We start from the raw sequence: 26390 nt of genomic DNA on the forward strand, positions 1-26390 counted from the left end.
TAGTTTTAAAAAATAGTACAACCTATTTTTAAAATGTTTATATATAAATATTTCTTGGGTATGTGTTTAATTATAAGGACTTACAACGAAAAAAGGCCGTTGGTGATTGTCTGCCAGACTTTTGCTCCTGCGAACCCCCATCATGTTCCAGATCGGGTAAATCGCGTAAAAGCTGCGTAAATGTCGGGGATCCTAGATTCCATTAGACAATGTTAACAGTTATACGCTATATCTACACTTTTTTTATTTTTAAACCTATATTGGGCTTTTTTTTGAAATACCCAAATAACTAGGGTTTAATATTCCAATAATATTCAAACAAATCTTAAAATATGTTTTTTTTTCATTTTACTCACCTTCAGAAATATCCATTATGCGAGATTCCCTTATTCCGAATATTATTATTATTATTTTAATCTGTCCATGCAGCTCAATATTCGGGCCTTTATGTTTGCGCTAAAGCAATGCTGACAACGTTAAAAATAGTTCTGTCCCTAACTATCTAAAAGTTCGGAATGAGTTTTTGAGAGATGTATGCTACACGCCAACAACAGGCGGGGATGTCGTGACATTCTGTCTGCAAACCGGGTGTGTGGGGCCGCAGATTAGAGATATCTATGTTTAACCCCGCTGTTCGGCTGATATCTCGACATGCCTTATGCATGATAGTGCACACCTTGTTTCAAACGGTTCTCTACAGATAAGAGTTCTGGGACCCCCCAACTTTAGGATTTTCACACACACACACACACACACACACACCTGTTGCTCCGCCTCAAGAACCCTCCCACACACACACACACACAAACACTCGGATTCTATTTTACTTCGTGACAGAGTTGGAATAAGTTGTTAAATAGGTTTTTCCCATAGTTAAAGGGTGAGATACCGTTTTTAAACATTCCTTTTATTGAATTCCAAAATATTTCGTACAACCTTTAAGACATGTTTGAATTAAGTAACCCATTTGAATAATATTTAAACATGCAGCACACGTGTTTTATGTAAAAAATAAAAAAAACCTTGGATGCAGGTCTTTGTACATTATTACAAACTTTAATAAAACGTAACGTTCATAACATACCCAATGTAGGAATAGACTATAAAATAATACATGTTTTTTTTTCAGATCTTACAGTTGTCTGCGCCAGACCCTAGCTTGAGAGAAAAGAGCTCTACCCCTTAGTTAAATGGGGGGGTATACATTTTCAAAAATTAACACCTACATTTTAACACACCTTATAATTCAACATTTATTTTAACTATTTCTTACAGATATATGGGGTCCTGTTAGCCCTGAACATTATCCGTTTCCAATTCCCCATCACAAAGTCTTTTCCGCTCTCCGTCGAAGCTCTGTCCACTTTCCTGCCAGGGAAAGATCCGCCTTCGAACTTGTTGTTCTTCCGGTGTATGTCTCAACGATAACATATGTTGTTCCGGGGTACACCCAAACAAGGGCACTGCGTTCATCCACCTCTGGCCTGCTCGCCTCCCTACCACTGAGGAAGTACAGTTCCCGCTCAGCCCAGTCAAAACTGTTCGCTGCTCTGGCCCCCCAATGGTGGAACAAACTCCCTCACGACGCCAGGACAGCGGAGTCAATCACCACCTTCCGGAGACACCTGAAACCCCACCTCTTTAAGGAATACCTAGGATAGGATAAAGTAATCCCTCTCACCCCCCCTCCCCCTGAAAAGATTTAGATGCACTACTGTTCCACTGGAGGTCATAAGGTGAATGCACCAATTTGTAAGTCGCTCTGGATAAGAGCGTCTGCTAAATGACTTAAATGTAAATGTAAATGTATGTCTCAACGATAACCTAGGCCATCGTCGTAATTGTTCACGATTTTCAAAAAGACTGTCCAGCTTATTCATCAGGGTTCGGAAAATGTGGTAATCGCGCCATTTAAAACTGAACATTATTTGAAAAAAATGTACATCCTTGCATGCTTTGGAGGATACATATGGACTGACCGTTTTCGTAGCATTTGACCTGTCAAATTGTTCACATGCTAAAATTGTCACTCTGGAGTCCGGGTATAGCCCATGGATGTGACTCTCAGGGCCATTAGGTCCTGACGTCCACAGACTTGTTCTTCCAGCGCATATCCTGGCAGCCTTGAAGCACTCAGGGCACGTTCCATTTGACACAAAGCTAGCCTTATTTTAAGCCATTCTCGCATCCTTAGCGCTAGAGAAAAAGGCTCGGGTTCTGCACGATAAAAGGGTTGGGACACGCTGTCTGTGAATATCTTAACCGTAGATTCCTCCGGGTTGAATATGTACGAAATATGGCCCTCGCTTGTACACAGAAATCCGTTAAAACATTCGGGAGCCTCTACCAAAATATCCTCCAAGCTTTTGGCGTTGGGTTCGTGACATGAGCTACAGAGCACTCCGAGAATTCCCCTTGTAGACATATTTTTAGATGCTTAATATTCAGGTCTTAAAAAATGGCTTGTTCTAGACATTTATAATGCTGAGGCCCCAGCGCTATCTATAGCCCCAGACATTCCTGCTTCATAGATAACAACCATAAGGGAGATAAAACTGGGGGGTGTAGGGGGGGCATGGGCCCCAAAAGTTCAAACACCCTCTAACACATGACCACACGAACAGGGGGGGGGGGCGGGGCGGGGGCACATATTCTGTACATGTCATCAGGTCATAAGGTCAGCAATCAATCAAATTTGACAGGCGCCGTATCCTATTACTCTCTACAAAGCCCTGGACTATGAGGTCATAAATGTAACCCTTCATCTCCTGATACAGTGGCCTGGGCACTGACATGTATGTGCGCTTTACTGGTTCAGAGTCCTTTAGAGAAATAGTCATTTTCAATCGTTCAATGCAGCCAATGTCATTGTCTGATCTGGAGAAGGAGTGACACTCTTCTCTAAGCATTTGCCTAACAACCTCTCTCTGTTCTTCGGTTAGGTGAGTTAAATCTACTGGTGGATCCCACTGTTCAGTAGCAGTACATGGGGTTCGAACGCTGGTGTGATTCACTGTGGCTGAGGTGACAGTTTTTTCAAAGACTTGGGCAGGTAACACAGTCATAATGGTTTGTACTGTACCGATGATTGTGCGTCCTAGCAGGGCAATGTCGTGGTCAGTGGGGTTAGAGACATCAAGCAGGATAACTGGAAAAACACCTTTACTGACTCTGACTAGTGTGTCAAAGAACTCAAGGTCATCTGGCCACTGCGGGTTCAGGTCTGGCTGGAAAAGCATTGTCATGTCATCTTTGAAAGGCTGGGAAACTACACGGCACTCAATCTGAATGCTACTGTGTTTTGGTACAGCAACCTTCTCTTTCTTGGTTTTCACTGCGTATTCATCTGTCTGTTCTGCGCTAACAGCCTGTATAAAAGCCCTCACCTTGTTTCTTTTGAGGCTTGGGAAAGCTGTTTTTACTGTACTGTATAGTTTAGTCTTTTCGGTCATTGTCAGGATGTGCTCGATAACATTGAAACCTATGATGGGATGAGATAGGTGACAGCCTTTCATTACCAGCACTGGGATGATCAGTTCCTTTGTTTGGTCAGTTTCAGAGGCTAGACGAAAAGTTGTTTCAATCCATCCCAGGTACGGCATTTCAGTCCCATTTGCTGCAGTCAACCTTAGATCATCAGGTGAGTCCAAGATTTCTGAAACATCTCTCAGCCTTGCGTTTGGGAGAGATTCCTCTTTCCATCGTTCATCAATGACCGATACCTGAGAGCCTGTGTCCCATAAAGCTTGGAGGTGGTGGCGATTCAGGTGACACTCAATAAGGCACTGTCTGCCGACTAGCGAGGTGACCTTACGGGGTGGCAACCTTGAGCTAGGGATGGTAAGGAGTGGGCATTTTTCTCTGTGCAGGAAAACCTTTCACTGGTAGAGTCAATTTTCAGGTGAGTGCATTTTTTCTTATGTTTAGTCCAATGTTGGTTTTGACATACTTTGGAACAGTACAGTGTCTCTTTACATGATGAACATTGTTTCAGGTTCTCAAATGACTCTTCTCTGGCACAATTTGCACATTTCTGGGACTTTTTGGTAGCTACGGTTAACACTCGTCCCTCAGCGGTAACCCGTTTCCGTTTAAAGGGGCCTCCCTTGATGGCCTGGCTCCCCGGATTTTACATCCAGCTTGAAAATGTTCTCCACTCCCACATCGGAAGCAGTGTGTGCAGCGTGCATCTGTTCTGGCCTGCTGGCAGACAAAACACCTCCTTGGAGCTTGAGCAGAGTGGTTGGTATACCGGTTAGGTGCATATTGATGCTGTGCAGGCTCAAGTGCTTGGGACCGACTGTAGTTGCTGTAATACTGCTGCTGGGAAACAGGTGGCTGGGGGTCCCTATCTGGCCTCCTAACTGGGGGTGGGGCATAGGCACAAGGCTGTGACTGAAACATAGGCTGCTGTAATGTTTCCTTAATCTGAGCAATCTCTGCAATGAGACCTTTTAGAGAAGCTACACCTGTCTTAAGTTCAGCTAACTCTGTTAACAGTTCTGCGGGTATCGTAGCTTTGGCTTCCTTCACAGGACACTTTGCAGATGGCATATCCTCTAACTGGACTACACTTACAGTTGTAGCAGGCTGTGGGGCATTAAACCGCTTTTTTTTGTCTTTCTCTCATTAGCACAAGCAATGTTAAGCTTCTCTAGCAAAACCTCATCTGATGTTTCGCTCTCTAGCAGGAGAGGCTGCATATCTATCCTGATACTGTCACTCTGGAGACCCGTAAGGACTGTGTGTAAACACATGCTCTGGACTAGAGCAGGGTCATACTTAAGCCCTGATTCTGACTCCTGGGATGCAAACAATACTTTTTGCCTCAAATCTAAAACGCGCATCAGGAAGCTTTGAGGGGTCTCCTTGCTATGCTGTGCTTCTGAAGCTAGCTGTTTGTAAAGCTCTGTTGCACTCTTCTCTTGGAAGTGGGAACGCAGGATACATCTAAGTGTGGGAAGAGTAAGCTGGGGTTTACCTTCCAAGTAGCTGCGTAGCTGTGAGCCTGGAGAAATAGCCCTGACTACTGCGTCTACTATTTCTACCTCAGGATATCCTCTGTTAAGTCCATTTTCAATCTGATGGGCAAGGCTGGAAAAAATCAGTTTTTCTTTTTGGCCCGGTTCACCTATCTGACCAGAAATTTTAAACTCTTTGCGCCAGTATGAGCTGGGCTGTGCATTGGGTGAGAGCGGCACGCTCCCTGAAGATTGGCATGGTGTTGGGGCTGACGCAGAGAATCACTGACTTTGGCTGCAGTAATCTGCTCAGTTCCCACCCCTTGTTGTGGGGTTACAGTTCTCATTTCCTCTATTCTGTGATGTGTTCCGGCTGGTTCAATATCATGGTCACCTTGCCCTGTTTTGTTATCTCTGCCACTGATCATCTCTGTCATTTCGTCTCTAAGTAGCAACAATTCCGACATGCCGCCATCTTCTAACTCTGTGACTTCCTCTCTTTCAAGGAACATCATAATGCGAGTCATTAATGCTATGCGGGATTTGTCTTTAACATCTCTTCTCTGTTCGCCTGATATTTCAAGGAAATCACATATCTCTAGTAATTTGTCTTTAGTCAGGGTGTGTAATTCTCCTACTACCTCTTCCTGTAGTTCTTCCAAGGCGCTTGTCATGTTGACAGAACAGGAGGAACTTTTACTGTGCAGGAGTTGACTCTGAATTAGATGGTCCTTACTGTCTCTGATGGTCGATCAATGGCCTCAGTTGACACGTACTTAACCACTAACTTCCAACTTCCCTCGAACAGCAACACTTTCCTCACTGCAGCCTGCCTGAGTTATGTGGAGATTTAGCTGGCTCGGAATTCAGCGACCAGGGTGTGGAAACTGGACATCTGAGCAGCAATCTCAGCGGTGCCTCCAAAAATGTTACGCCCCTGAAAACAGGGGAGAAATAATCACGAGAGTGATACGGTGTTGTATTCTCAAGTCAACATTTAGTTCAATCATTTCACAAAAGTAACACATTACATAACAGAAAACCCATTATACAAATAACACAGCAAAATATCTTATTAACAACACGCACGTTCATTCACAATCGACATAAAATGGCAGCTACTCTCAGTACGATGCTATCCTTCACTTCAACCGAGCAGGGCTAATATTACTCTCTTCAAACTTAACTCTAACTTCCTCAAGACGTTACTAAAACACACCTTAAACACTCTTGACATGTTCGCTAGTTATAACATTTAAATTACTATTTTTATCATCAATAAAGTACCTGAAAACAGGGGAGAAATAATCACGAGAGTGATACGGTGTTGTATTCTCAAGTCAACATTTAGTTCAATGAGAAAAAGACCGCGAATTTCCCCAGGAATATGGGTGGAGACCAGAGCAATCGATCTCCGGTTTATAGATTAAAAGCATTTCGTAGATCACAGATTAACACTTTTAGGCACCACAAAATAAAGTAATCAATATAACGTTTACACATTACTCTCACAATTCGTACCCTTTGACAGATTTGAACTTTAACACAATTATATGAATGTTATCAATCTCTATCAACTAATACTGAATGCATATTTTAACCTTAGATGTTTTAAGATCCTCACATACTATGAACTTACTAATACTTTTCAATGTATAACAGGCTATGAATATGTCCTTTAACCTGTCACATCTTCAACTGGCAGCTTCATTAAATAGTACCCGCAAAACACCAGTCTCCATGTTAACAGTGAAGAGGTTACTCCGGGATGTTGGCCTTCTCGGCAGAGTTCTTCTGTCCAGTGTCTGTGTTCTTTTGCCCATTTTAATCTTCGCTTTTTATTGGCCAGTCTGAGATACCATTTTGCTCTGTTCTGTGAAGGGGGTAGTATGAGATCTGTATTTTTTTTTAAATATACAATTAACTTTCAAAGATAATTAGTAAAAATCCAAATAACTTCACAGATCTTCATTGTAAAGGGTTTAAACACTGTTTTCCCATGCTTGTTCAATGAACCATAAACAATTAATGAACATGCACTTGTGGAACGATTGTTAAGACACTAACAGCTTACAGACGGTAGGCAATTAAGGTCACAGTTATGAAAACTTAGGACATTAAAGAGGCCTTTCTACTGACTCTGAAAAACACCAAAAGAAAGCTAACCAGGGTCCCTGCTCATCAGCGTGAATGTGCTTTAGGCATGCTGCAAGGAGGCATGAGGACTGCAGATGTGGCCAGGGCAATACATTGCAATGTCCATTCAGTGCTAAAGGGAGACAGGACGGACATCTGACCATCCTCGCAGTGGCAGACCACGTGTAACATCACCTGCACAGCATCGGTACATCCCAACATCACACTTGCGGGACAGGTACAGGATGGCAACAACAACTGCCTGAGTTGTACCAGGAACGCACAATCCCTCCATCAGTGCTCAAACTGTCCGCAATAGGCTGAGAGAGGCTGGACGGGGGGCTTGTAGGCCTGTTGTAAGGCAGGTCCTCAACAGAAGTTATCGGCAACAACATCGCCTATGGGCACAAACCCACTGTTGCTGGACCAGACAGAACTGTCAAAGTGCTCTTCACCCACGAGTTGCGGTTTTGTCTCAACAGGGTGATGGTCGGAGCCGCACTTATCGTCGAAGGAATGAGCGTTACACCGAGGCCTGTACTCTGGAGCGAGATCGATTTGGAGGTGGAGAGTTCGTCATGGTTTGGGACGGTGTGTCACAGTATCATCGGACTGAGCTTGTTGTCATTGCAGGCAATCTCAACGCTGTGCGTTACAGGGAAGACATCCTCCTCCCTCATGCGGTTCACTTCCTGCAGGCTCATCCTGACATGACCCTCCAGCATGACAATGCCACCTACCATACTGCTCATTCTGTGTGTGATTTCCGACAAGACAGGAATGTCAGTGTTCTGCCATAGCCATCGAAGAGCCCGGATCTCAATCCCATTTGGCACGTCTGGGACCTATTGGATTGGAGGGTGAGGGCTAGGGCCATTCCCCCCAGAAATGTCTGGAAACTTGCTGGTGCCTTGGTGGAAGAGTGGGGTAACATCTCACAGCAAGACCTGGCAAATCTGGTGCAGTCCATGAGGACTGAACTTGTTCAGTTTATGCCTCAGTTGCTGAATCTTGTTTTGTTCATACAAATATTTACACGTTAAGTTTGCTGAAGATAAACTCAGTCTTTTTTTGCAGAGTTTACTTGAGAACTATCACCAAAATTAAAGCTAGACGGGGAGAATTTAAAATGTTTGCGCATCAGAACACAACGTTAGCCATAACATCATGCATAACATCTTTCTCTCGACTCCAAGGCACAATATGTAGAATTACAGGCAATTACATTTACATTACATTTAAGTCATTTAGCAGACGCTCTTATCCAGAGCGACTTACAAATTGGTGCATTCACCTTATGACATCCAGTGGAACAGTAGTGCATCTAAATCTTTTAAGGGGGGTGAGAGGGATTACTTTATCCTATCCTAGGTATTCCTTAAAGAGGTGGGGTTTCAGGTGTCTCCGGAAGGTGGTGATTGACTCCGCTGTCCTGGCGTCGTGAGGGAGTTTGTTCCACCATTGGGGGGCCAGAGCAGCGAACAGTTTTGACTGGGCTGAGCGGGAACTGTACTTCCTCAGTGGTAGGGAGGCGAGCAGGCCAGAGGTGGCTGAACGCAGTGCCCTTGTTTGGGTGTAGGGCCTGATCAGAGCCTGGAGGTACTGAGGTGCCGTTCCCCTCACAGCTCTGTAGGCAAGCACCATGGTCTTGTAGCGGATGCGAGCTTCAACTGGAAGCCAGTGGAGAGAGCGGAGGAGCGGGGTGACGTGAGAGAACTTGGGAAGGTTGAACACCAGACGGGCTGCGGCGTTCTGGATGAGTTGTAGGGGTTTAATGGCACAGGCAGGGAGCCCAGCCAACAGCGAGTTGCAGTAATCCAGACGGGAGATGACAAGTGCCTGGATTAGGACCTGCGCCGCTTCCTGTGTGAGGCAGGGTCGTACTCTGCGGATGTTGTAGAGCATGAACGGGCCACCGCCTTGATGTTAGTTGAGAACGACAGGGTGTTGTCCAGGATCACGCCAAGGTTCTTAGCGCTCTGGGAGGAGGACACAATGGAGTTGTCAACCGTGATTGCGAGATCATGGAACGGGCAGTCCTTTCCCGGGAGGAAGAGCAGCTCCGTCTTGCCGAGGTTCAGCTTGAGGTGGTGATCCGTCATCCACACTGATATGTCTGCCAGACATGCAGAGATGCGATTCGCCACCTGGTCATCAGAAGGGGGAAAGGAGAAGATTAATTGTGTGTCGTCTGCATAGCAATGATAGGAGAGACCATGTGAGGTTATGACAGAGCCAAGTGACTTGGTGTATAGCGAGAATAGGAGAGGGCCTAGAACAGAGCCCTGGGGGACACCAGTGGTGAGAGCACGTGGTGTGGAGACGGATTCTCGCCACGTCACCTGGTAGGAGCGACCTGTCAGGTAGGACGCAATCCAAGCGTGGGCCGCGCCGGAGATGCCCAACTCGGAGAGGGTGGAGAGGAGGATCTGATGGTTCACAGTATCGAAGGCAGCCGATAGGTCTAGAAGGATGAGAGCAGAGGAGAGAGAGTTAGCTTTAGCAGTGCGGAGCGCCTCCGTGATACAGAGAAGAGCAGTCTCAGTTGAATGACTAGTCTTGAAACCTGACTGATTTGGATCAAGAAGGTCATTCTGAGAGAGATAGCGGGAGAGCTGGCCAAGGACGGCACGTTCAAGAGTTTTGGAGAGAAAAGAAAGAAGGGATACTGGTCTGTAGTTGTTGACATCGGAGGGATCGAGTGTAGGTTTTTTCAGAAGGGGTGCAACTCTCGCTCTCTTGAAGACGGAAGGGACGTAGCCAGCGGTCAGGGATGAGTTGATGAGCGAGGTGAGGTAAGGGAGAAGGTCTCCGGAAATGGTCTGGAGAAGAGAGGAGGGGATAGGGTCAAGCGGGCAGGTTGTTGGGCGGCCGGCCGTCACAAGACGCGAGATTTCATCTGGAGAGAGAGGGGAGAAAGAGGTCAGAGCACAGGGTAGGGCAGTGTGAGCAGAACCAGCGGTGTCGTTTGAATTAGCAAACGAGGATCGGATGTCGTCGACCTTCTTTTCAAAATGGTTGACGAAGTCATCTGCAGAGAGGGAGGAGGGGGAGGGGGAGGAGGATTCAGGAGGGAGGAGAAGGTTGCAAAGAGCTTCCTAGGGTTAGAGGCAGATGCTTGGAATTTAGAGTGGTAGAAAGTGGCTTTAGCAGCAGAGAGAGAAGAGGAAAATGTAGAGGAGGGAGTGAAAGGATGTCAGGTCCGCAGGGAGGCGAGTTTTCCTCCATTTCCGCTCGGCTGCCCGGAGCCCTGTTCTGTGAGCTCGCAATGAGTCGTCGAGCCACGGAGCGGGAGGGGAGGACCGAGCCGGCCTGGAGGATAGGGGACATAGAGAGTCAAAGGATGCAGAAAGGGAGGAGAGGAGGGTTGAGGAGGCAGAATCAGGAGATAGGTTGGAGAAGGTTTGAGCAGAGGAAGAGATGATAGGATGGAAGAGGAGAGAGTAGCGGGGGAGAGAGAGCGAAGGTTGGGACGGCGCGATACCATCCGAGTAGGGGCAGTGTGGGAAGTGTTGGATGAGAGCGAGAGGGAAAAGGATACAAGGTAGTGGTCGGAGACTTGGAGGAGTTGCAATGAGGTTAGTGGAAGAACAGCATCTAGTAAAGATGAGGTCGGCGTATTTCCTGCCTTGTGAGTAGGGGGGAAGGTGAGAGGGTGAGGTCAAAAGAGGAGAGGAGTGGAAAGAAGGAGGCAGAGAGGAATGAGTCAAAGGTAGACGTGGGGAGGTTAAAGTCGCCCAGAACTGTGAGAGGTGAGCCGTCCTCAGGAAAGGAGCTTATCAAGGCATCAAGCTCATTGATGAACTCTCCGAGGAACCTGGAGGGCGATAAATGATAAGGATGTTAAGCTTGAAAGGGCTGGTAACTGTGACAGCATGGAATTCAAAGGAGGCGATAGACAGATGGGTAAGGGAGAAAGAGAGAATGACCACTTGGGAGAGATGAGGATCCCGGTGCCACCACCCCGCTGACCAGAAGCTCTCGGGGTGTGCGAGAACACGTGGGCAGACGAAGAGAGAGCAGTAGGAGTAGCAGTGTTGTCTGTGGTGATCCATGTTTCCGTCAGTGCCAAGAAGTCGAGGGACTGGAGGGAGGCATAGGCTGAGATGAACTCTGCCTTGTTGGCCGCAGATCGGCAGTTCCAGAGGCTACCGGAGACCTGGAACTCCACGTGGGTTGTGCGCGCTGGGACCACCAGATTAGGGTGGCCGGGGCCACGCGGTGTGGAGCGTTTGTATGGTCTGTGCAGAGAGGAGAGAACAGGGATAGACAGACACATAGTTGACAGGCTACACAAGAGGCTACGCTAATGCAAAGGAGATTGGAATGACAAGTGGACTACACGTCTCGAGTGTTCGGAAAGTTAAGCTTACGTAGCAAGAATCTTATTGACTAAAATGATTAAAATGATACAGTACTGCTGAAGTAGGCTAGCTGGCAGAGGCTGCGTTGTTGACTATGTAGGCTAGCTGGCAGTGTCTGCGTTGTTGACACTACACTAATCAAGTCATTCCGTTGAGTGTAATAGTTTCTACTGTGCTACTGTGCTGCTATTCGGGGCTAGCTGGCTAGCTAGCAGTGTTGATTACGTTACGTTGCGTTAAAAGAACGACAAAAGCTGGCTAGCTAACCTAGGAAATCGCTCAAGACTACACAATTATCTTTGATACAAAGACGGCTATGTAGCTAGCTATGTAGCTAGCTACGATCAAACAAATCAAGCCGTTGTACTGTAATGAAATGAAATGAAAAATGTGATACTACCTGTGAAGCGAAATGCGACCGGGTTGTTGAGTGAGGAAGTTCAATTCGGTTGCAGTGTCTCCTACGTTAAGGACGACAAATAGCTGGCTAGCTAACCTCGGTAAATTAAGATAATCACTCTAATACTACACACTCTAAACTACACAATTATCTTGGATACGAAGACAGCAAAGACAACTATGTCGCTAGCTAACACTACACCAATCAAGTCGTTCAGTTGAGTGTAATAGTTGTGCTGCTAATCGGTAGACGGTGGACTAGCTAACGGTGGACGTTAGCTAGCTGGCTAGCTGCGGGGCAGTGTAGACTGCGTTAGGACGACGAAATACCATAATTACGCAATTATCTATGATACAAAGACGGCTATGTAGCTAGCTAAGAAGAAATTGCTAAGATTAGACAAATCAAACCGTTGTACTATAATGAAATGTAATGAAATGTAATACTACCTGTGGACCGAGTGCAGATGCGACCGCTCGCTCCAACCCGGAACTCCAGACTTTAAAACTGCAACATTTTCTCAGCTCCATGGAGAAATGGGTAAAATTTCAGTGAATTGGCTTAAAAATGCGAGCGTTTCTCAACTTCGCCAAGGTGGGGGCCTTAAGTTTTCTTGCCAAGGGCCCGGAGCAAATTCAGTTGCAGCGACTGGCCGACCGCACCCATTACCACGTCCACCTCCTAATCCCCTTTTTGATCCAGAAAAACCCTTAAATTAATTTCTTGATGGCCTGTGTGAATTCTAGCTTTGGTACCAGACCTATTTTTGCTATCATTACACTCTTTGCCAAATGCCAAAGATATGACAAGGAGTGGCATGATTGCACAAACATGATGCCCAGGCTAATTCAAATATCCATTGGGCTTAAGAACTTTTGGTCCAGTCCGTTTGAAACGTTTTGAATGAGGCCTAAAGGAAACTCTAGCCAATGCTTACTTCTGTCCTTTCCCTCTACAGTTCACCTACATGCACGGGAATGAGACTGCAGTGCGAGACGAGATGATTCATCTTGCAAACTACGTTGACAGTGTAAGTATACAAAAAAGTATGCATACTACAAGTGCTCAATCAGGGTCAAATACCCTCCGACACAGTATGGTATGAGTTGCAGTCAACGTTTGCAATACCAAACAAGCCAATTCCAAGAATATACAGCAATGATTTCTTCATAGATTGTTTCATATTGCATAGGAATTGTGCATAGTGCAAAACATAATATAAACCTCATTATAATCTGGCTGTGTGATTGAAACTTTTCTTTAACAATCTGCATTATATAGAGGGGATATCTATTTTTTTTTACTATTAAGTTTAATAAATGCTAGTATAGTAAAAAAAATTATCATTTTAATTCTTGATCACACTACAAGATAAATGTTAACAGTTGTCATGTCTTTGGCATCATTAAAGTGAAGACTGTTATTTTATCAAATATTATTACGTGATTAAACTAATCATGTAAATGTAATTAACTAGAAAGTCAGGGGACCAAGGAAAATCTTCAGATTACAAAGTTATAATTTTCCTAATATAACTTCAGATATTTTAATATCTGATCAATTAGTCTTCTAATTTAATGAATTATTCTTTACCTCACGTTGGTCTCATTCCAAACGTCGTAAATTGCACGAACCCAGCCTTTACTATAAATCATCCATACATAAATTGTCTTAATCATTTATTTACTAACTAAATAATCACATAAATGCATAAACAAACAGTAGATATAGTTAAAAGGAAATGATAGGGGTGGTTCTCTAGTGGGCTAAGCTGATATGACGGCTTGATGGACAAAGGGAAGTGGGTGTGGACTGAGAAGGGCGGGAAAGACGAGTCACTACAAAGTTGATTATTAAAAATTGAAATGCTAACTCTTTGCACATGAACGCTCACTCATTCGGGAATCATTGCAATCAATATATATTTACGCTCAGTGTGTCGTCAGAGATCTCTGTTGGAATCGTCCGTCTTTCTGTTGGAAAGTTCATCCGCTCGTCTCTCCATCTGCTTCCAAGAAGTCTTTCGTGGTTAGAATGGATTCTTCAGAGTCCCATTCAGAAATGTTCTTATAGAATAGATGTTCCAAGCTGCAGACTAGTAATTAGTATCGAAGATTTGCTCTTATTCTGTCGGTATCAATAGTCTGAGTTTAACCATTTCCTCCAGTGTAGCCAATGCTCCACATGGTTTGGTTAGGAATTCAACAACCATTACAACCTTAGCTTCTACTGAAGTTTTTTGTGGTCTCTACTCAAACCTTCGGCCCCTCAGCTTACCGAGGTACGCATGGTCTAAAGAGGATTTATTCAGAAAACAGTAGAAAAGGGCTGTCCCATGACGCCAGATCCATGTCTGTGCTCATGGGGCGGGCCAATGACTTAGTTAACCTTAAAGGGAATACAATTCTCTCACATTAACGTTTTAAAATCACGTTACATAATTTCACAAATAGTTTCATCTTTACTCATTCATTTTATACAATAATTAGATGCGAACCTCAAAACGGAGGCTCCTGTATAAACAGAGTTATGGTAATGAGCTGTATCGTTTTCCATGAGATCACAACATGAAACAAAACAGACCAGTCGTAGCTGTCTTCTCCACCGACCGTTTACACATTCTCCAAAACATGGATTTTGTTCAGTTCTCAAGTTCTGTGATGTAGAAGAAGTTCCTTTGTTCTACTGTGAAACTCTCTCTCTATACTGCCTGGCCCTGAGGAGAGTCTCCTCCAGGAATATGGGAGGGAGAGAGGGGTGGTGAGGGGGAGAGCCACGTCATGACACAGTATTTTTTGCACGAAAATGACACCCTAGATGTGTCTATAGAGCTGCCTCAATTTGTGACACTCTTCCCATTTCTCTGTAACATGCAGATGTACATGGAGCTAAACATCCGTGTGGTGTTGGTGGGCCTGGACATCTGGACCAGCGGGAACCCCATCAGCATTGAGGGCAGCGCCGGGGAGGTGCTCAGCCGCTTTGTCCAGTGGAGGGAGAAGGAGCTGGTGCCACGGCAACGCCACGACAGCGCCCAGCTCATTCTGTGAGTCCCTGTACAGTTTTGCATCATATGAGGCATTATACATCATCATAGTTTTTGCTCTCTACTGAAAGTGCTTCAACTTAACTACTGACATCACAAAAAAAAAAAAAAATGGTATTAATCATTTTTGAGTGTAATTATCCTTTAACCTCATAGAATACAGGGTTCATATTCAGCTTCTCTGAGTCAGAGTGCTGATCTAGGACCAGTCTTGCCTTTACGATCATAATAAGTGAGATTACATGGGCAGGGGAACCTGATCCTAGAACAGCGGTCTTACTCTGAGACACTTGATGAACATGGGCCCAGGAGAGACAAAATAGTAATTTTTCACTGGGTTTATTATGTCTCTCGCTACATAGTCTCTCTGTATTTTTTGTCTCTCCAGGAAGAAGAGCTTTGGGGGCACTGCTGGGATGGCCTTTGTCAGCACTGTCTGCTCGCGGAGTCACGGGGGAGGGATCAACGCAGTAAGTTGCTGTTAAGTTCATGTTTTAAGTATCCCTATATTTCTGTTATTATGGTGCCATCACTCTGTCAAGTGTGCGCCTGCGCGGGAAGTCTTGCTGTTGATGGACCTAGCCTGGAGTGCGATGGCTACCTTGTAGTGTGTTCATATAGTATAGCAAACTTTGTTAAACTGGAACCTTGTCGTTGTGTCATTTCGAGTTAACATTGGTAGCAGAGGATGGCTAATAACTACAATGTGCCACCTCGCTTCGACGAGAGGTCGTACGAAAGTTTTAAAAATTTACTTGGAATCTGGACACGGGTTACTAATCTGGACGCGAAATAGCAAGCACTTGTGGTGGTATTATCAGTAGCGAGAGATACAGCACTGGAAATATCCGTTGAGGATTTGAACAAGGAGGATGGTATAGGAACATTGATCAGAGCACTGGATTCTGTATTTCTTAAAGAAGAGAAAGACCGTGCCTACGAGGCATATTCAAACTTTGACAGTGTTACGAGAGATATTTTGGTTGCAATGACGGACTACATCATTGATTTCGAACAGAGGTACAATAGGATGCGCAAGTACGACATGGTTCTCCCGGATGCGGTGTTAGCTTTCAAGTTGCTAGATACTGCCTGTCTATATGGTAGGGAGAAACAGTTGGCTTTGACTTTGTACTGTGCTGACTTTTGCATCAATGAAGTCGGCACTAAAAATTGTTTTTGGTGAAGACGTCTGTCCCGCCAATAACAGATGGAATGCAAGTGAGTGACGCAGCATATTACACTGAGCAGCAGAGAAAAGGCGCCAACAAGTCACATTCTCAAGACAACCAGAAGAGGGCGCCATTGCCCGGCACAAATCCGCTGGACAAATATGGAAGATCAAAATGTGCTATTTGTCAAAGCACTTATCATTGGGTTGAAGACTGTCCTCATAAAAATGAACAAGTTAAACTAACAGAGGAAGAGCAGTGTAAACACAAGAGATAGAGCAGTGTAACATTACACTGTTTTCAAAAGAATCTGCTTCTGATACTGAGATTTTTATAGTTGAATGTTTAGAATCTGCTGTGATTGATACTGCATGTACACGGACAGTGTGTGGTGCAAAATGGCTTGATAGCTATGTCGGTGAACTAAATATGAAAGAAGTACACAATATGATTGACACACCAAGCAACAGAGCTTTCAAATTTGGAGATGGGGGAATTGTCCATTCTACCAAGAGAGCTAAGATACCAGCAAAAATTGTTCAGACTAAGTGTCACATTGAAACAGAGGTGGTCCCTACAGATATCCCCTTACTATTATGCAAAGCTTCCCTCAAGAACGGATTGGCTGTACTAGACATAAAAAATGACAAGGCAATGATGTTTAAACAACCAGTGACTTTTGAACTTACTACCTCAGGCCACAATTGTGTAAACATTTTAGACAAAGACATCACACAGAATCCATGTAAATATGAGAAGTATGAAACTGGAAACCAAGTGTACTACAAACGAGTTGACTGTCAAGTGGAAAGGACCGGGAGTAGTCATTGGCCAAGATGGTGTGGGTATATTTGTGAGGCACGGACGCACCATTGTCAGGGTGCATCACTCAAGATTGCGGAAAGTAAACGATCAACAAGATAGAGGGGCTGTTGCTGAGAATCAGTCTCCTAATGAAAATTACAAAAAGGACACAGTAACAGACACAAACCTACCAGATGTCGCGTCCAATGATATGGACACTGTAACTGCCACAGGAAATGGATCAGAGCCCTTCAACCATGCCACAGATAATATTGTTGAGCTTTCAAATGAGGAAAACATTCAACAACAGCCACGTGTTAAGACATGGTTGTTCCAATCTGAAAACTGGACAAACTGTTAAATACATGGACAGAGAAAGTGGTATTCCACATACAGCAACCGCCATTGGACGAGCAGGAAAAGCAAAAGGAAAACACCAGAACTGGTACAACATGCAGTACTCTGAGCCAGCTACACTTTCTGGTACAACAGGGTCAGCTGACCTGTCACTTGTAGATAATCTCAGAATTGAACCAATTTAAAATAGAGAAAAACAGAATGACATTCAAATGATGATGTTCTTGAAACAAAGGACGTGTCATTTGACTCAGCAAAGCTAGATGAGCTCAGTAATTGGAGGAAAAATTGGAGTGTTTGAGGAAGTCAAAGACATTGGCCAAAAATGTGTCTCAACAAGGTGGATGTGTACTCTTAAAGAATCCTTAACTGTAATAGTGCCTAAAGCACGTCTAGTGGCTAGAGGTTTTGAGGAGCTGGCTGCTAAAGAACTCCCAAAAGAGTCACCAACATGCGCCTCAGAGTCACTCCGATTGCTGATGACAGTGATCTGCCAGAAAAAATGTAAACTTAATTCCCATAGACATCAAATCTGCATTTTTGCAGGGAACAGAGCTGTCAAGGGACATTCACATCCGACCTCCGCCTGAAGCTAAGAGCGAAGGAACACTGTGGAAACTAAACAAGTGTGTGTATGGCCTGGCAGATGCATCACTCTACTGGTACAACAAAGTCAAGGCAACAATGCTGAATAGAGGTGGAAAAATGTCACAAGTGGATCCTGCTGTCTTCTATTGGCTTGATCAAGACTGCAATGTGACTGGAGTACTTGCCTGTCATGTTGATGACTTTATCAGGGGTGGCTCACAGACCTTTGCTACAACTGTGACTCCACACCTCAAAGCTGTTTTCCAGGTCGGCCGTGAGGAGCATGATAACTTTTGTTGTGTTGGCATAGAGTTTATTACAGTTAATGGAGCAATACTGATGCAACAGGAGAGCTATATCAAGAATCTTCAACCCATCCACAGATTCTTCAAGAGCCGTACAAAGGAATTCCCCTCTCTGTAGAATTGAAGCTGATCAATTGAGGTCAAAGATAGAAATTGTCCTATAGGTTGCTAGACAGAGTAGACCTGATATTTGATGGTTGCAACTTGGCATCTAACACAAAACACGCCACTGTACAAACCATTCATGAGACAAACAAAGTTGTTCGTAAACTGAAATTACAACAAGTGACTTTAAAGTTTCAGCTTGTTGGAAAAGGTGACTATTTGAAACTAGTTGTCTTCATTGATGCTTCCCTAGGGAACCTTACAGATGGAGGCACACAAGGTGGACATCTAATCGTGTTAATGGGTGAAGGAGGAAGATTCTCACCTTTTGGCAGTCAAATCAAATCACATTTTATTTGTCACATACACATGGTTAGCAGATGTTAATGCGAGTGTAGTGAAATGCTTGTGCTTCTAGTTCCGACAATGCAGTAATAACCAACAAGTAATCTAGCTAACAATTCCAAAACTACTACCTTATAGACACAAGTGTAAGGGGATAAAGAATATGTACATAAAGATATATGAATGAGTGATGGTACAGAGCGGCATAGGCAAGATACAGTAGATGGTATTGAGTGAAGTATATACATATGAGATGAGTATGTAAACAAAGTGGCATAGTTAAAGTGGCTAGTGATACATGTATTACATAAGGATGCAGTAGATGATATAGAGTACAGTATATATGTATGCATATGAGATGAATAATGTAGGGTATGTAACATTATATTAGGTAGCATTGTTTAAAGTGGCTAGTGATATATTTTACATAATTTCCCATCAATTCCCATTATTAAAGTGGCTGGAGTTGAGTCAGTGTGTTGGCAGCAGCCACTCAATGTTAGTGGTGGCTGTTTAACAGTCTGATGGCCTTGAGATATAAGCTGTTTTTCAGTCTCTCGGTCCCAGCTTTGATGCACCTGTACTGACCTCGCCTTCTGGATGATAGCGGGGTGAACAGGCAGTGGCTCGGGTGGTTGTTGTCCTTGATGATCTTTATGGCCTTCCTGTGACATCGGGTGGTGTAGGTGTCCTGGAGGGCAGGTAGTTTGCCTCCGGTGATGCGTTGTGCAGACCTCACTACCCTCTGGAGAGCCTTACGGTTGTGGGCGGAGCAGTTGCCGTACCAGGCGGTGATACAGCCCGACAGGATGCTCTCGATTGTGCATCTGTAGAAGTTTGTGAGTGCTTTAGGTGACAAGCCGAATTTCTTCAGCCTCCTGAGGTTGGGTTAGGGTTGCTGCGCCTTCTTCACGATGCTGTCTGTGTGGGTGGACCAATTCAGTTTGTCTGTGATGTGTACGCCGAGGAACTTAAAACTTACTACCCTCTCCACTACTGTTCCATCGATGTGGATAGGGGGGTGTTCCCTCTGCTGTTTCCTGACAGCAGGATAAGGATAAGAAGGGTTGTCCGAAGCACACATGCTGGAGAAACTCTTGCTCTTGCGGATGGAATTGACAATGTTATCTTTCTTGCAGCTCTCTTCTCAGAGCTTACCACTGATGAGACAAAACGGCACATTCTACCTGTAGTTTGTGTCACTGACAACTACTCATTATTTGATGCTGTGAAGTTAACCAAGTCTGTCACAGAGAAAATACTTAATCTTGAGATTAGCAGCATCAAGGAACTTATTCAAGCACAGAGAATCCAGCGGATGCTATGGTCGACCACTGTCTGACTAAAAAAGGAGCATCCAGTCTTATGCTACTACAAGCTCTCAGTAATGGAAAGTGGAAGCTTGAGTAAAACAAATAAAAACTTTGTCACACAACCCATTTGTAATGGGGAACTTGAATAATCTTGGACATTTAATTATGTTGTTTTATTTGTCTTTAAAGAAAAGTGGGAGATTGTTTAGTTCATGTTTTAAGTATCCCTATATTTCTGTTATTATGGTGCCATCACTCTGTCAAGTGTGCGCCTGCGCGGGAAGTCTTGCTGTTGATGGACCTAGCCTGGAGTGCACACCTTGTAGTGTGTTCATATGGTATAGTAATGTTTGTTAAACTGGAACCTTGTCGTTGTGTTTCCAATTAACAGTTGCTCCCTTGGGACTCCACTGATTACTCTCCCAAATGCATCATGTCATGTAAAACACATCATCATACCTGTTATTTCTCTGTACTGAAAGTGCTCCATCTTAACTGCTGACATGCAACATTTTGGGGGATTGCATTAACAGTGGACTAATGACCAAAATACTAACAGATATAGTTTTTGAGTGTAGTATTCCTTTAATATCCTCACCTCACACTCCGTGCATGTCTCTGCGTAGTTGCTTCTTGTTCGATAGATACTAAACAGCCTTTCATCATATAGAAACTGATGCCTTTATTTTTTGCAGGCATCCACACTAAGGATGATAACTATAATGATAGGTATAATTTAACTATAAAACGTTGGCGAGCATCCACACTAAGGATGATAACTATAATGATTAGGTATAATTTAACTATAAAACGTTGATGAGCATCCACACTAATTATGATAACTATAATGATGGGTATAATTTAACAATAAAACGTTGGCGAGCATCCACACTAAGGATGATAGGTATAATTTAACTATAAAATAAAATGTTGATAGGTATAATTTAACTATAAAATGTTGGCGAGCATCCACACTAAGGATGATAGGTATAATTTAACTATAAAATGTTGGCGAGCATCCACACTAAGGATGATAGGTATAATTTAACTATAAAATGTTGGCGAGCATCCACACTAAGGATGATAGGTATAATTTAACTATAAAACGTTGATGAGCATCCACACTAATTATGATAACTATAATGATGGGTATAATTTAACAATAAAACGTTGGCGAGCATCCACACTAAGGATGATAGGTATAATTTAACTATAAAACGTTGGCGAGCATCCACACTAAGGATGATAGGTATAATTAAACTATAAAATGTTGGCGAGCATCCACACTAAGGATGATAGGTATAATTTAACTATAAAATGTTGGCGAGCATCCACACTAAGGATGATAGGTATAATTTAACTATAAAACGTTGGCGAGCATCCACACTAAGGATGATAGGTATAATTTAACTATAAAACGTTGGCGAGCATCCACACTAAGGATGATAGGTATAATTTAACTATAAAATGTTGGCGAGCATCCACACTAAGGATGATAGGTATAATTTAACTATAAAACGTTGGCGAGCATCCACACTAAGGATGATAGGTATAATTTAACTATAAAACGTTGGCGAGCATCCACACTAAGGATGATAGGTATAATTTAACTATAAAACGTTGGCAAGCATCCACACTATAGGAAAGTCTCTACCTTTTTTTACGTTATTACTTTCCTCGTTGCTCAAGTGGTTTGCAAGTGATTTCTATTTTTCTGCTGGTTGTCAATTTGTTTGGATCTTTTTCACTCTGCTCATCTCTGTCTGTGCAACCATTTCCATTGCAAAAATGTTAGCCCTTGCCAAAAGTGATCCCCGACAGTTCATTTGGCCTACATTCAGCAATTAACAGCAGCAAGCCTGCTTCTCTCCATGTGAAGGCTATTAGGACTAGAATAAAAAATACATGAAATAAACGTCCTAAGGCTTTTGTAGCCTATAGCTTTTCCTGGAATTTCACGAGAACGGAGTAGGGATGAGGATTTGAAATAATTTCACAATTCGAATAGTATCATGATTTTTTTGTTGGATATCCGGATCTTCAAAATACATGTTTTTTTTTTTTCAATTGATGTTTTTAACCTGAGCATTGCTACGTGAGGAAAAACCTGGTGCACTATTGCTGCAAAGGTGCCCGGTGAGATGGGAGCGAGCAGACAGAGGCAGAGAGTGAGACGCTACAGCCAAGACCCGCTAACTTGTAGCAGACAATGTCATTTATCATCCCATATAACAGTGCCTGTATTAACTGGAGTAGCCAATGGAGACCTTAACCCCATTCAAATAAAACAACAGCCTACCTGAAGGTTTGCTCGTTGTAGTCTACTCTTTCTCATTTCGCTAACTTTTAACTCTGTAATTTTATTCCGTCTGGCATTGCATTAGTGAACTCTCACTACACTTGTTACACATTGAGACTCTTTGCTGCTTTGATTGGCCAAGATAAACAACAAGCTACACACTTGAAGGCTACCGGACGGCTACCAGGCTTTTTTATGGGGCGCATGTCTTTAAAAACTACATTTTAAAAGTTGTTTTATTAAATTAATCATTATAAATGTCATGGTATATCCTTGTAAGTAACAATGTCATATGGATATTTCAATTTAATGGAGAAAAACATTTTCAATGTTAAAATAGGCCTATTTTTGGGCCACAGAAATTCATACTCACACATCAGTTTGTATATTCGAATAACGTGCACATACTAAAGAGGCTTGCGTCCGTAGCTTATAACGTAAACTCACTCACTTTTGCACATTGCCTTGGTCCGTACAATTGACCTTATTTTTGCGCCCCCAAAAACGTAATACTTCCAGATCAACTGTAATATCAATGCCATTGTAAAGCACAATTTCTCACCTTTCCAACAAAATGAATGACGAGACCTTCATGATGCCCATCTCTGCATAATTCAAGAAGGCAATGAGCTAAAAATGTCGGGTGGGGAGCGAAGGCTACGAAGTGATCTTGAAAGGGGGAAATATGTTGTGTGAAAAAAATGCAATTGGCCCCCTTGTCATGAAATATTAGTTTAATATTAGCAATAATTATATTAATTTACACAAAAATCATGAATAACGAAGTTTTCTTACAAGTGTATATGGTTAAAGCATGATTTTAATCTGCGAGAGAACGGCTACACCTGGGGGAAAGAGGCTGTACGGCACAAAATGAGTTGCAAATGCGAGCTGTACGTTACGTAGTGACACGTCACAATGTAACGTACAGCATCAGAGGGGTCAGTTTTCTCATCTTTTCTCCAATACTGTTAGTCCATTACCATGTCAATCAACGCTGAATCGAAACGTAGTTCACACCCCGGATTTTGATGCCAACACAGTCACTACAGTCCCATTTAGTTTTCAATGCAGCCTCGTTTGAATGTCGGGGTTACGCACATTTGTACGGAATGGGGTGAGGTTACGTTAGTCTATTGCGCACTGTAACCGCTGGAAGATAGAGGCTATAGTTGTGTAGCCAAATTAAGAAGCTTATTAGTGCTAAAAATATTAACCTGTCAACGTGCAAGAATCAAAGCTCCACTATTGACTCCACTCTCTCCTCTTCGAGCATCCTCGCGCACCTACAACCAAGAACACTTCAATAGAATGCGTTTTTGATTGGTTGTCAATGTTTTATCGTCGGAGGGTCAGGGAAAGAATCTCTCTGAAAGTGATCCAAACATTGGCTCTCGTTATCGTTCTCAACTGCTTTTGTAGTTACCCCTGTAGTGTGAACACTCTTGTTCACTCATTATTGTTATAGTTATCATCCTTGGTGTGGACAGCCCTTAAACACCCAAGTCAAGTTGAACTGGTCTTACACGCGATTAGAGTAAAGATGGGCAGGGTGTGTGTCGCAAATGGCACCCTTTTCCCTATGTAGTGCACTACTTTTGACCAGAGCCTGGTCAAATTTAGTGCACTATATAGGGAATAGGGTGCCATTTGGGATGTATCAATTGTGTGTCCACGCTGTTTAGCCTATAGCCCTCATTTGATTTCTAATGAGTGTTCTTTGTCTTTCTCTGCCTTCAGTTCACCAACAACAACATCCCGTCCTTTGCGTCCATCGTGGCCCACGAGCTGGGCCACAACCTGGGCATGAACCACGACAACGAGCGTAACTGCCACTGCGGGGTCACCAGTTGTATTATGAACTCGGGCGCCACGTGAGTTTTCCTCGACCCTCAGACTAATTTCACCACTTTTCCCATCTGATCTGTCCTTACATAAGGAGGGTCAAATATTGCTGTGGTGCAAAGTTTCCCCAAAGAACATATCTGGGATCAGCTTCCCCAGCCCCAATCCTAGCTTTAACCATTAGTGGGGAAAATGCATCAGTGTCGTCTCAGGGAAACTTCACTCTACACCATCACATATCCTGGTACTAACCCAGCTTCTTCTGTCTCTTACTCCCTCTCAGTGGCTCGCGGAACTTCAGCAGCTGCAGCGCCGACGACTTTGAGAAGATGATCCTGAACACGGGGGGAAGCTGCCTGCTTAACATCCCGCGTCCGGAAGAGGGCTACAGCGCCCCCTACTGTGGCAACAAACTGGTGGACATGGGAGAGGAGTGTGACTGTGGCTCAGACAAGGTGACCGTTACAAAGTGATATGGTGCAACGTTGGTATCATTTTCATTTCAGGTAAGTCAATTCAGGAAGTAAACTGAAAAAGAGGAATTGTAACTTCCATTTACTTCCTGAATTGACTAAATTAAAATTGAATATACTCCAACCCTGATATGATGATAGGCCCATAGACGGGGCTCTAAAGTGCTACCATGATTACAGATAATCATGAATGATGAGTGAGAAAGTTAGAGGGATTAATATCATACTCTCCAAAAATCCTAACCTCCCCTGTTATTGGTAATGGTTAGAGATTCGCATATCTTGGTGGTATGACCTCAAACTTTTTCACTCATCATTATTCAAGATTCATTCATGATTATCTGTAATCATGGTAGCATCCACATTAATATAGAAGTTTTCAGAAATATATTCTTATGCAAAATAAAAATGACACAATACATTATTTACCATTTAATTTCTACTGGTCACAACATCATCTAAAACACAAACAAAACATACTGCATAATGTATTCAACAAGTTTGTAAAGTCACAAGGCGTGCTAGGAATATGGGACATTTGACTACTTTAAAAAACATATAGAGAGTGAGACATAGAGAGTGAGATGATAATCGGCTACAGCCAAGACTAGCTAACTTGTAGCAGCCACAATGTTATTTACCATCCCATATAACAGTGCCTGAATTGACTGGAGTAGCCTAGAGAAGCTAGCTAGCTAAGCAAGCCAGCTAATTAAGGCCACATTTTGCTCTTTTTCTCCTTAACCCCATTCAGAACTACTGTCGCCAGTTGACGATCCCTGATATAGGGAGTAGGGTGCCGTTTCGGACTACAGCAGTATTTTTGAAGAATGCCGTAATAGTCTGTGATGGTGGCCTCCTGCTCACTGATTGTTCATGGTGTTTGTTTCTCCCCCTACAGGAATGTGAGAAGGACCCGTGCTGTGAAGCCAAGACCTGCAAGCTCAAGGGTGGAGCACAGTGTGCTTATGGAGAGTGCTGTAAAAATTGTCAGGTAACTTCCATTTAGTGTAGCACTGCTGTCTATGTTATTTGGTATTAAAAGCCAAGTCAACCATCAGATTTTTTTTTACATGAACTACAACTTAGGGACAGGAATTTGAACAGCAGCAATATTCACCAGATACTTCGATAATTAAATACGATTAAGCTTTTTTCAAATACTTTTAGCGTTTGCTTTCGTCTACCTAATTTGCTAGATACAGTGCCTTCAAAAAGTATTCATGCCTCTCGACTTTTCAACCTTTTGTTGTTACAAAGTGCGATTAAAATTGATTTAATTATAATTTTCTGTCTACGATCTACACAAAATACTCTGTCAAAGTGGAAGAAAATGTCAAACTTTTTAATTATGGAAAATAAAACACTAATATACAGTTTATTCTGAAAGTATTCAGACCCCTTGACCTTTTCCACATTTTGTTACATTAAAGCTTTTCTGTAATTGGTTACATTTATTTTTCCCTCATCAATCTACACACAATACCCCATAATGATGGAGCAAAAACATTTTTTATATATATATAATATGTGTGTATAAAAGAAATATCACATTTACATAAGTATTCAGAGCCAGTAGTACTTTGTTGAAGCACCTTAGGCAGCTATTTTCAGGTCTCTCCAGAGATGTTCGATCGGGTTCAAGTCCGGGCTCTGGCTGGGCCACTCAAGGAAATTCAGAGACTTGTCCCGAAGCCACTCCTACGTTGTTTTGGCTGTGTGCTTAGGATCATTGGCCTGATGGAAGGTGAACCTTCCCCCCAGTCTGAGAACCTGCTCCAGAGCGCTCAGGACTTAATTAAATATATGTCTGATTGGTGGAGTGCTGCAGAGATGGTTATCCTTCTTGAAGGTTCTCCCATCTCCACAGAGGAATT

The 26390-nt window shown here is 43.2% G+C and overlaps 1 protein-coding gene across 3 annotated transcripts in view; it reads left to right on the forward strand.

The window, feature by feature from the left end:
* Window positions 1–26390, forward strand: part of adam9a (ADAM metallopeptidase domain 9a) — a 117463-nt gene that overhangs the window by 76200 nt on the left and 14873 nt on the right. For all 3 annotated transcript variants that reach the window (XM_029638619.2, XM_029638618.2, XM_029638620.2), the window contains exons 8-13: window positions 12820–12891; window positions 14738–14907; window positions 15296–15377; window positions 23936–24069; window positions 24324–24495; window positions 25415–25507. In XM_029638619.2, coding sequence (XP_029494479.1) covers window positions 12820–12891; window positions 14738–14907; window positions 15296–15377; window positions 23936–24069; window positions 24324–24495; window positions 25415–25507 — 723 coding nt within the window. The remainder of the gene's footprint in view (window positions 1–12819; window positions 12892–14737; window positions 14908–15295; window positions 15378–23935; window positions 24070–24323; window positions 24496–25414; window positions 25508–26390) is intronic.

The sequence above is a fragment of the Oncorhynchus nerka genome, linkage group LG27 (genome assembly GCF_034236695.1).
Source record: "Oncorhynchus nerka isolate Pitt River linkage group LG27, Oner_Uvic_2.0, whole genome shotgun sequence".
Lineage (NCBI taxonomy): Eukaryota > Metazoa > Chordata > Actinopteri > Salmoniformes > Salmonidae > Oncorhynchus > Oncorhynchus nerka.